This window comes from Ammodytes marinus (assembly GCF_949987685.1).
Source record: "Ammodytes marinus genome assembly, chromosome: 6".
In the NCBI taxonomy this organism is placed as follows: Eukaryota; Metazoa; Chordata; class Actinopteri; order Uranoscopiformes; family Ammodytidae; genus Ammodytes; species Ammodytes marinus.
Window position 1 is genome coordinate 8,699,365 of NC_137235.1, and position 13,006 is coordinate 8,712,370.

The 13,006-nt window shown below is 41.5% G+C and overlaps 1 protein-coding gene across 1 annotated transcript in view; it reads right to left on the bottom strand.

The window, feature by feature from the left end:
- The window catches only part of LOC307252277 (protein sidekick-1-like), a gene marked incomplete at its 5' end in the record, with an annotated part of 221,470 nt that overhangs the window by 51,994 nt on the left and 156,470 nt on the right, over nt 1-13,006 (bottom strand). Inside the window, 3 exons of the mRNA XM_080029914.1 lie at nt 2,806-2,921; nt 6,878-7,059; nt 8,388-8,528. Of these exons, the coding sequence (XP_079886040.1) occupies nt 2,806-2,921; nt 6,878-7,059; nt 8,388-8,528 (439 nt within the window). The remainder of the gene's footprint in view (nt 1-2,805; nt 2,922-6,877; nt 7,060-8,387; nt 8,529-13,006) is intronic.

Consider the following 13,006-nt stretch of genomic DNA (forward strand, 5'->3'; position numbering starts at 1 on the left):
CGTCTTTCCTCGTTTTTTTGCTGTCTTAGCGGTGTTAGTTGTTGGTATCCTGGGAATGGTAAATTGAGGGTTTGTTTGTGAAGACATTGCTACTCGCTGTCCGCCGTAGTAGCCAAGTACCAAACAGTAGGCTAGTGTCAGACTGCTAGGGTCGTGAACGCTCACGCAACTGACGCATCAACGTCGTTGCCAAGGTCCCACAGCCAATGAGAACGGAGAATCTGACCTCGCTCTGATTGGTCAAAATTAACATGAGCGGTGGCAATTTTGGGGGGCAGCACACAGAGGCAGGGGGGAGCAAAGTGATAAAAACATATTTTCAGACCACTTCACCTACATATAGCTGAATGGCTATTATGACAGTTTTGCCAAATATTACAGTAAAAAAACTCTCAACTGCAGCTTTAAGTGAAATTAATCTAGAATAAACATACTTTTCAGAAGGTCGACATTTCTGATTGGTTGTATGCAATATTCTAATATTTTGAGATACTGGATTTTTTATTCCATGAACAATCAATCATCCACAAAGAAGGCCTGACATATTTCACTTTGTGTAATGAATATCTATGAAAGTTTAACTTTTTGAATTGACTTTCCATGATATTCTATTTTTTAAATGCACCTGCAGACTGCTCACTGTCAACAATTTTATCATAAAACAATGATCAAGATTAGTTGGCAGAGATGACATCTGCTGTATGAAATGAACTGCCCCCTGACTTACGGTTTAAACTAGCAAGGCATTGTGGGAAAATGGGCCGTCTTTTACATTTTTACATCAGTAAATCTGTGTTCGATCTCTGGGTCTACTTCTGAAAGCTGTGGGCTGGCACTTAACAGAATGACTTACACCTGGCTTGACAAAGCGGCCCCTTTTCATCCTGGATTGGCGTTTATGCAACTGACTAATCCAAAGTGCCCAGGCTAGACTTTGTCAAGGCTGGCTTTATCAATCATCCTGGATATCTTAATTCCATTTTTATGCAATAGGCCCCTGGTCGTTTCAGTTGTGTGAAGAGTAGCAGCAAAGCCACCCCAATGTACATAGCAATTTGCTTTGAATATATCTACAAAATACACATTTATGTTGCCAGATGCACCAAAAATGCTGTCCCACCGTAAACCCTGCTTCACGTTACCTATGATATGCAATATAGGAAAAGCCATAAAATAAAACCAGGGATCTCCTGTTACGGAGATGTCTGTGATACCAGGAGACAGTTGAGTGGCTGCGTTTCTCTATGCCTTAAGGCTGCTGCACTGCACCCAGTCTGTCATGGTAAAATAAGGTTTTCCATTGTAATTTATTATCAGCCCAGTACAGTTTGGGTGCAGTAAAAGAGTGCTGATCTGGCTCTCCTCAAGCAACTGATTCTAGTCCACTATTAAAGGGTGCTGGAGAAGATTGGGTCTGCTGTGGCTATAGTAACGTGTGCATTTTGGACCCCATCGCAACAGAAACCCCAAAGTGCTGTGAAGGACACAATGCAGTATAGTGCTGTCCCCAAGTTTACCTGGGAACAGACAGAAAGAGCAAACACTGTGGTACAAACTGGAAACATCACAGTTGGAGCCATGTGTGTTGGCTCAGTCTTTTACTTTTTTGAGCCACTAACAGTAGGAGTTTGTTTTCTTCTGCATAATTCACTGTCAAGCCATTCTGTTATCTAACCTCTTTTACAGCTCTGGGAAAATGTAAGAGACCCGACATCTCTACATTAATTAAAGGAAATGCTCTTGAAGACAATATTTTCATTTGGTATTTGGGATCAATGCCAATCCGTTGTCAGTACAATAAAACAAATAAAATGTTAATTTTTACACAAACACATACCTAAAAATATTAAAAACCAGAGACAATGATCATTTGGAGAGCTGTATATAGAAGAAGAGCCATGCAAATTCAGACAGATCTGTTTTATGAAAAACGGTCTGTTGAGTGTGCTCTGAATAAACCTAATGTATGATTATCAGTAAGCTAAGGGAGATTGGTTGCTTGATTTGTGGATAGATAGATAGATTATTTAGGGTATTGTATACAGTCGGGGATCTTCGGGGGATGAGATGAGAGGAGGCTTCACTTCATATCCGATTTTAATTAATATCATTATCTAATGTCCTCTAACCAGCACAACACTAAGACGCTTACCCACGTGTGCACTGTGCAGCAGCACCGAGAGGCTCCACTGATTTAGAGTGGTAATACTGGCATACGGAGACAACATCAGAGAGCCACATCAAACAGATGGAAAGCCATATAGTATTTACAAGCAACAAACACACTCACACTCCTTAAAATGCACTCACACGTGCAGGCACATGCACGCACGCACATAGTGATGCACAGCAAGAATTTGACGTGTTTTCTTTGTCATGTTAATCAGCTCCTGAGGGCTTGGGTCCCACATTGAAGTGTAGAATAAATCACATAACAGAACTAGTACATCTATATCCCTCACACTATTCAATCCTGCGCTCCCCATTATCCGGCCTCATTATTATTATCTCTTATTTCTCTTCAGTCTCTCGCTCCACCTTTCTTCTGAACACTTTCTCCTCTCTCTCCATCCACTATACCTCCATCAGTCCTTTTCTACCCACGGCTTATCCCTCACTTGGGCTTGGCTGAGGATATGTGTAAACAAGGGTAAAGCAATGCATCCTGGGGTATGACCTTTGAGTTGAACATCCAGGGTGAGGTTGTTCACAAGTTTACTGGCAATAGTTTGGAGTCAACTATTCAATGGGTTGGAGGTCTTCCTCTCTACTACGTTGCATTGTAACACACATGTCAAGCCGTACCTTGTATCCCTGGTTGATGCCGTTAATAAACTGCTGAGGCGGAGGGTTCCAGGTGAAGCGGATGGTCGTCGAGTTGATAGCTACAACTTCCACTTCCTGCGGAGGTGCTGTGGGAACTAAGCACAAAGATACACATAACATTTAGCACCAAGAGGAAGGAGGCTGAGTCTTTACACACAGACTGGGAGCCTTAAGATACAGAGATACAGTTTGCAGTGTTGTGCTTTTTATTTTTTTGTAACAATAAGTGGATTTATATATATCATAGACCCCCATATTTCAATATTTCCATGTTGAGATTAATTTCATTCTCTTGATTAAAAATATCTGCTATGCTTGCAAAAGTGAAATGCCAAACCTAGGCTGCTATTCTCTGTTGCAAAATGACCCAATTTCTCATTGAAATTCATCTCATCAATTGTAATTTGTGTTCGTATGTTTTTTGCATAGTATCAGTTTAGGAAGGACGAGGTTATATGAGAGAAGTGCCTCTGCAGTGAATGGTTGAATCACAGTTCAAACATCCAGCAGTAAAACGTTATCAAGACGTTCTAAGAATCTCCACTCAAACTGAAGCAGAATATTATATTATTTATATTGTAAATAGCAGACCAGCAACAATCTGTTTTAAAGGTTGTATAAACAGAATGCTTTATCCACCAGAGAGGGAGACAGAAGAGATGGGATTGTGAATAAAGTGTAGGTTTTAATGTAAAAGTAAAGGGTTGAGCACACGCCGTTTGGTTCACATAAAATACTGTAAATACTCAAAGATTGGTCCAATGTATATTTTTCTCTTTTTTATTCATAGTTTAAATGTGTCCCTACATGCGCATTAAAATAAATCTATCCCCGAGAGGGTCTATGATAATACTAAAGCCGGGGAGAGAAGAGTGAGAGTTTGAAAAGTGTGTGTGTGTGTGTGTGTCTGTGAGCACATGTTAGGGTGATTACACTTTAAGGGGTTTATGCTGATGTTAGAAAGGCACAGAGTTATGATGCACTGGTGCATGATGGGAATGCCCTTTGTACGTTATAATTGAGCCAAAGAGGCCAGATGACACGCAGCAAGCAGAAAGAATACAGGATGGCAAGAGTAGGGACCAGAACAAAAAACTAGTGAAAAACGTAAAGGAAGGAGATAGTGAGAGAGGGAAAGAGAAGAGGGAGAGAGAGAGAAGAGAGAGAGAAAGACAGAGAGAGAGAGAGAGAGAGAGGGAGAAAGCCAGAAGATGAAACGACAGAGAGGGAGACGAAGATTAATTGATGTTAAAGATGCTCTCTCCCCTTCTTGCCATGCTGACTGTGCTCCTGGGAACAGGCTTCTAACCCCGCGCAGCTCCCAGCTACAGATAAAACACTAAACTCTGTGCTCTGGGGAATCTTAGTATGTGCGTATCCCTGTGTGTGTGTGTGTGTGTGTGAGAGAGAGAAAGAGATGGAGAAGAGCAATGTTATCTGAGTCTAACACAGAGTTCAAACACATCCTCGCAGAGATAGCGAACGAGAGAAAATGTTCAATCCATAGCAGACACTCCCATTAAACCGCATTATAATAATTAATGAGCCCCCAACTCCCCTCTCCTGAGTCTATAAACCTGTCCTGAACTCTTGTAATGCTGTCTGTGAGTTTGTTTAAGTGCACATGTGTCCGTGGGCTAGCTGAGCCCCATCTTTTATAATGATAATATACCGTTAGAATAAAAGTCAGGAGGAGATCAGCACGCGTTTTAACAAGATTTACCCCAGTGACCATTTCCTACATTTCGTCATTTACAGCCTTATTTCAATGTTTGAGAATGTTGTGTGTTCTTGCAGCTATGTTTATTACAATCAATCAGACAGCTTCAGCAAATTCAGAACGCTTCTGCTTGAGTCCTCACTAGGACCAAAAAAGTGGATCACCTCACCCCAGTTCTGAGGTCTTTACACTGGCTTCCCATTAATCAAATAATTGATTTCAAAATACTGATGGTTGGTTTATTAAGCACTGAATGGTTTAGGGCCAAAATACATTTCTGATCTGCTACGTTATGAACCGTCCACAGCTCTCAGGTCGTCTGGGACAGGTTTACTTACAGTCCCCAGAGTTAGGACTAAACAAGGAGAAGCAGCTTTTAGTTTTCATGCACCGCATATCTGGAACAAACTCCCAGAAAACTTGAAGTCTGCTGCAACTCTCAGCTCTTTGAAATCAAATCTGAAGACTTTACTGTTTTCCTTCTAACCTGTATTCTTTATTTTATTTTTAATTTTCATCCATTTATTATTCACTTTTCTAATCTTGATGTAATTACTTTGTTTTTACTTATTTTTTTTAAATGCAATTTTAATGTCTAATTCTTGATGTATTTTATATCCCTGTAGAGCACTTTGAATGGCCTTGTGTCTAAATTATGCCGTAAAAAATACACTTGCCTTGCCTTACAATGAACTCACTTTACTTTTACTTTCTTATCATATAATATATTCACAGAGGAGAAGAGACACTCTTTCCCTACACTTTCTCCAGCTCATGCCTGCGGTATCCCAGGGTGCCCCTTGGCCAGATGGGAGATGTGCTCCCTGCAGCGTGTCCTGGGTCGCCCCCTAGGGTCTCCTCCCAATTGGTTGAAGCCGGCATGCCTTTGAAGGGGGAGGCCTCAGGGGCATCTTTAACACAAGTCTGAACTGCACCAACTGCCTCCTCTATAAGATCCTTCCTCATCCTATCACTGTGAGTGAAGCCAACCAGTCTGTGGGGGTACAACTTCATGTAACTGTGATCTCATTAGTCACTATCTGAAAAAGTTTGATATATTTGAGAATGGTGCATTTAATCAATGGTACAATCTGCTTCCATTATACTGTAGAAATGCCTTTGTGTATTTAAGTGTAAAGGTTTTTAGAGATGTATGGGTCCACACAGATGCATCATGTGTCTTTTTTGTATGTCTTGCATCTAACTTGTATTAGTAATTTTAGTAACATGGTCCCTCAATGGGTGAGGCCAAGGTCTAACATGTTGACTTAAAGCTGGGGTATGTGATTTCTGATTGGTCAAAGTTAACATGAGCTGTATACTTTGACCAATCAGAGCGAGGCTCCGATTTTCTGTTCTTATTGGCTGTTGGGACTGTCCATTCAATTTGGCACGACGTTGTTGGTGTAGAGCATGTCAGGGAGGGACCAAAGAGAACAAGTGGAGCGGTTGAGGTATTTGGATTCGAATTGCCATTTTCTCCCCAAATCCTCCACCCCAGCTTCAAGTGAACTCTTATAAATCTATTAATCGTACATGAACATAGGAAATGAATGCTGTTTCTCACAATTTTAATTATCTTTTTTTTCCCGGAGTCTATATAATTTCAGACAATAGTGAAACATTCCTGTCATGATAATTCCAGATTCCAAGTGAAATTGCCTATTTTGACAGTCTAATAATTTAATTTGTTTTATTAATAGTTGTTGGCAAAGAGCAGTTAGAAAAAGGAAAAGCTCACATTTGGTACCAGTGGATTTTTGCCATTTTTCTTGAGAAATGAATAAATGATTTCCATGTCCAGGTTTCCATGTAACTTGTATAAGGAAATATAAAAGGTACATGTCCCCCAATGGGTGAGACAAGGGTCTGATATGTAGACTTACAGAACTGTCGTCGACCTATTAATCATACAACAACATGAGACATCCCTGCTGTCTCCACTCAAATTTTGAATCATCTATTGATCAACTATAAATCTAATATAAGATTATATTGGAACACTTCCCGCTCCTGCTTTGTCTCACACACATTGTATAGCATACTGTTATAACATAGTGGACTGGAACATACAGTATGCGTATAATGTGGGATTGGTTTGATTCCATATGTGAAAGATTATTACTATATATAATAATAATGTACAATGAGATAATATTACACTACTAGTATGCATATGCAGGAATACTTTAAGTACAGTAACATGTGAGTATGCATGGACTGATGATTGGTAAACTGTCTCAAATAGTTTTTGTTCCAATTGTGTTTAACCTCCAAGAAGGAGAAATATAACATGCGTGTGTGTGTGTGTGTGTGTGTGTCACTCCTCACCTCCCTGCAGGGTGTACTCTGAGACAGGGCTGCTGTAGGCGCCCAGCCCGGCCCCAGTGTAGGCAGCCACCTGGATCTGGTACTGTGTCCAGATGATCAGATCCTTCAACAGACAATAGTTTGTCTCTGGGCTGCTGATGTTCTTCTCCTGGTAGTCGCCAGGCAGCCCTGCCAGACGGTACCTGCACAGACACACAAACACACACACGCACGCACGCGCACACATAGTCACACACACACACACACACACACACACACACACACACACACACACACACACACACACACACACACACACACAATGAACAAAATTATTGCCATCTGAGAGGCAGAGAAACTATGATTTCCCATTGGTGTGAAGTAGCCCAAATCACGTCACAATCCGTGAAAGAATAAAAAGCTTCAGAGCGAGGTAGCCATCTCTGAATAGTGCACTTCCAAGGCGCTTGCTTGAGTCAATGTGATATAGATGTCCTCTTAAAAGGATATATACGACGCGGCGAGACCAGAGGTGTATTACCACTTAGGTATTGTACATATCTGATGGAGTCAAATGGAGTAATAATCCGCATGTCAGCGTTTTAATATGGACCCCTTTTCACGATACACGATAGTCCAATGTTAGACTGGCGGCTGAGCCAGCGCTCTAGCACACATGCATACTGTGTGTGTACACACACGCAGCACACAGAAACGCACTTACACACACTGACACAAATGCACAAAGTGAAGTAGTGCCAAAAGTCTGACATGGGATCTGTGTAGTCAAGAGGAGATAAGCCCTTTTTCCTCTCCCTCCACCTGGAGACCTGTGAATGCAGAGAGCAGGGCAGGTGGAGGAAAAAGCTTTGCCCTATAAAACTGAAATGATAGAGTGCAGATGTACGAGCGTGCGTTTCAAATTTCAAATGATTTTCTGAAGTGGTGGCAGATGACACACTGAAGGAGCGTAAAGACCTGATAACTTCTCCTGGAATTATATGCAAATGGTTGCGCGAGGCTGATGCTGATGACAGTTTGATTACACCACCCAGTGTGTCACATACTCAAGGTGGATATCAAAGTGAAAGACATAGGAACAAGAGCAGCAACCACATCTGTGAAGAGCACTGGTGCACGCAGAGGCGGAGAGACCGCAGAAGCTACAACCATGTTTGGCATTCTTTCTTCAAATGATTTGAGCTGTGAATAGCGGATTAGCATTCAACGAATTCAATCACTTGACTAAATGTGTCTATAAACCAATATAATTTCAAATGTAATACTTGTAGTCGGCTTGTAAAATGTGGACAGGGCAGGTCCTTAAAAGTGAGATGTGGCCTTTATACTGTGCTTTACAAAAAATTATCAAGATGATCAAGATGTTTCAATGGTAATGTTAAAAACTCAAATAAGTGTGTACGTGTATGTTCGACTCAACGTCATTTGAAATGAGGGTGACCACTCAACGATCTCTCCAGTAAAAATAAAGGTTAAATGAATCTTTGTTTGTGTGTAAGTTTGCGTGTACCTTAGTACGTATCCTCGGAGGACTCCGTTGAGCTGGGGTTCTGGTGGAGGCTGCCACTGGACCATGATGGACTGGTTGGTCCGCCCACTGGCTACTATATTCTTTGGCGGAGCGCTGGGGGCCTCCTCCCTCAGCATCAATCTAACACACACACACACACACACACACACACACACACACACACACACACACATGAAGGAAAAGAGAGACAAATGATTTTAATTAAGTTTATTAAGCGTCCTGTAATGAGAATCTAAGCTTTGCTGAATAAGTGTTGGTAAGCATTTGTTTTTCAGTTTTCACAGGAGCAGTAGCATATACTGTATGGTAAGTAGACTTATATGAAGGAGCGTTATAGCGATTGTCTTTACCAAGTATCTTCATCTTGACTAGTTTGGAGGACAGGCAATCTACAAAACAATTATCATGTTTGTCACTGGAGATGCAATGGACAGAGCCGCAACTTATTACAGAGAATCATCTCACTGCCTAAGCAGCGCTGATGAATTCTGATTGAATCCTTTGCTCATCTCTCTCGTCCCTCATTCTCCCGGTGTGTATCTTGCAATTTAATTGAATACATTTGTTTTTCATCTCTGGCTATATTGTTCATTTGTTTGAAACAAAGCACGGCTGCTGCTGATGGAAACATTTAACGCATGGCTTCCAGTAAGCCTGGAGGATTTCTCCTGGGAATGATCACGGCTGACACTGGGTGGTTAAAACAACAAATGTAAAAAGTGTTCATGAACTCAGGGATAAGTTGAATCACTGTTGTGTATTATTCCCTGGCAGCGTATAACAACAAGAAGACATTTAGTGTCAGTATGCGCAGATTGCTGTTTATGTTCTGTTTTATATCTCTCCTTTCAACTGAAGGTTCTCCTACTTAGACTCCACTTACACAGGAAGTCTTTGTCTAGGCAGTTTCTATTTCCACCTCATCCCTTCCTCACTAAAGTAAACCAGCCGTACAGTGTGACAGCAACAGATAGTTAAATCACTATTAGCTGAGAATGAGCAAAGAGCTCGTCTTTTCATTTTCCAGCGAGACAGTGTGTCATCCCTCATTCCCTCTGCCCTCTTCCACTCTCTCTTGTCTACACCGAGCCATTTTTCCCAATCTTGCGTTCGACATTTTGATCTCTCTTGCGCATCTGCAAACTCTCACCTTTCATCCATCATGTCCTTTGGACTCAATTATATCATCTTTCTATCTTTTACTCATCTCCTTCCCTCCTCGTCCACTCTGTAACCCCCCCCCCCTCCCTACACAGCCCCCCCTCCCGTGATTAAAGCTCCCAGCCCTCTCATGGTTGGTAAAGCACACCGGCTGAGCTGGTCAGCCTCTGGCTTTACTGTAAGCAGCTCAGCTAACATAATCAGAGCCATACTGTATGTGCTCAAGCTCACACTCACACACACACACACACACACACACACACACACACACACACACACACACACACACACACAGACAGACAGACCAGGTTGGACAGACAGACAGACACACACATAAACACACCAAACAAATTTCTCTGAGCTTAAGACAGACTGCTACATCCGATGGTCTTTTCCCTTCCATGGATTATGTCTGGAGATTTACATCCCAGCACCAACCCCTCCCCTCACTTCCCCTCTGTGTCCTATGTCTCCTCGAATGATTCCCTATGAGCTATCGAGCCATTAGCCGTGCTATGGCTTTCTGTATTTGTGTGTCTGGATATGTATGTGCCGGTAAATGTGTGCGCATATCTCTATATGTGTGTGTTTGAGTGAAAGCAGGGGTGTGGAATCTGTTAGCTAGAGACTTGCGCAAGCGGATATATATGGCACAGGCCAGTGGTTTTACAGCTGTGCTTTACTTCCATTAGGTTAGGCACTGTCAGACAGCACCAGGTGCTGCGGGCGTACACATGTACACACACACACACGCACACACGGACACATAGGCTAATGGGGCTTGTGTGAATGAGATGGGCATTAGTGTAGCCGTCTGGAAATAGGGTATATATAATCCTCAAATATGCCACTGCTTTTGACTGAAATTGATGATCCACATTAACGCATATGACCACAAACTCGCACCGCAAAAAAACACCCACACACCCATACAGTAACTGAACAGATGCAGTCATTCACGGTTTGAATGCAAATAAAACACACACAAATGCACAATGACACAGTTACACTCGATGGCAGAAACTCCTTGTGAATTGCCTTAATTCCCTGCCAACCATTCACAAGTAAATATTTCATACAGTGGGTTCAGCATGAGGACACTATACACAACAGATTAAATATATAACAAAAAGACAATCTCTCTCCCACTCATACCACTTGAGATCCAGAAAAACACCTAGAAAAACATTCATACCAACACCCAAACATGTACAGCATGTACTGCAGCCCAACAAATCAAATCGAGAACTTACTGTAAGTCTGAAAAGCAGTGTTAATTTTGGCAGCAAATTCTGATTTAGTCTTAGTCTTATGAATATCACACCATTTAGTCTTAGTCCTATTCTAGTCATCTAAAATATTTTAGTCTTAGTCTAGTCTAGTCTACTAAATATAAGCAGATTTTAGTTTGACTAAATCTACAGCGGACTTCGTCGACTAAGTGTTTTTCTTCATTGAATGGTATTAAGGTTTGAATATGCAATACAGACACAGATTTAATGGTTGTAATACAAAACATGTATTCTATTTCATTAGTAATAATCTCACATAAAATCAGTGTACCTGACTGGATAGGGGGGAGGGGGGCTTTAAGAGCCTGTGCCCGGGGGTCCATTATCTCATGATCTGTCTATGAACCAACTGGATTCCACAATCGTTTTTCTTTTTGCGGGGAGCATGCACAAGCATTATTTATAAAAAAAAAGAAAATAAAGAAAATATTTTAAAAAAGTGGGGGGCCCCACACTAGGTCTTGAAAGGGGCCCCGAGATTGTTAAGGCCGCCCCTGGGCAGCAGCAGCACGCAGTTGAGGTGCTGATACATTTGAGCAACTGCGCCTTCCTTTAAGCAACACTGCTGCCGCTGTGTGTGTTCGGACTTCTTTTGCATCAAAGCCTTTTAGATAATACAATTAGAGGTTTTAATTGAACGCTGACCATGCATCGGAGTTGATTGTAACTTAAAAACAGAAACTAACGGACGGAGGCGGCAGTTTCACATGGCTCTGTGTATTCAAACTCGAGACAGAGCCTACTACAAACAGATCGCGGAACTTAGCCGTTCCCCTAGACATCGTTAACGGGCAGGATATCCCTGACTATCATTTTTGTCCATCATACCGCAGAGTTTTTCAGCACAGCGGCTCACTCCACAAGCTCACACCTGCGCGGTCTCCCGTCGATTTTCACCGAAACAGGGTTGCATTCGCTGCTTTGCACTGATTGGATTTCTTCCCAACTTGTCCCACAAAAAGAGTAGTTCTGATTGGATCTCTTCTCCATTCGTCCCGCCCTAACAGTTTCGTCTAGTTCCTATTCGTAGACTATAGTGTCAGTTAAATTAGTCTCAGTCTTCGTCATCACATCTGCCTTTTTATTTAGTTTTTATTTAGTTTACGTCCGTGAAAAAGGTTCGTAGACGAATATTTTTCGTCATAGTCTTAGTCTACGAAATAAACACTGCTGAAAAGTGAATGACACACTTTCTCAGTCCCTTGTTACTAAGGAATCGAGGACATTTTCTGCAGTGTGTGAAGAAGTGTGTGTAGGGGGGGGGGGGGGGGGGGGCTGTGGTTGGTTTGTGAGTCCCCATGCTGTGGGAATTAGTAAAAGTTTCTATCTATGTCATTGCCCACAGTTTAATGCCCACTGGCTTCCTCACTTAAATCCACATACACACAGCCTCTTAAATTTAATGGTGTTACCGGGATGTTAAATCTGCCTCTATTCAAACAGGATAGTAAAATTTAGATCCAGCCGGAGCAGGAAATGGAGAGGAATGAGCGGAGGGTAAACTAAATAAAAAAGGAATCGGGAGAAAAAAACAGATGTGACATGATTATTTTTCCACTTGTTTGACACTTTAAGTCATGTCTGCTTTAAATGTTTTGGCCCGAGGCTAAAGGCTGCACAAATGGATGAGGCTGCCACACATACGTAAGAGACTCTGACGGGGAAAGAAACTGTGGGCAAATTCCCCAAAATGTATCAGAAGCAGCTGATGCACACTTCTAGTACTGTGTATGTTTGTCAATGCAGTGGATTTGTAGTCTCAAATCTGATTGGTTATCGACTTACTGTATTATTATTATTTTTATTATTATTTTTTTACTGCACAGCGGCAACACAAATGAAATTGCATGCAGGTTTAAAATAAAAGTATATTTTACATGTAAACTTATAAAAGAAGAACAAACTTTGAACTAAACAGTTGTTTCTGACAATACTGACTATAACATAATGTGCTCACAAAGCTAGCTGCAATAGTTTACTTATAATGTTATTCTCTTTAAAATATTTACTGGTCTTCCCTTCCCTGATGTTGCTTTATTTTGACATCTTTATCACAAGCAAAGCAAATGAATTATGATGATATGATTAAATGTGTGGTGGGGGGAACATTGATACCTTTCAACAAAACAAGAAGTCCATTAGTTT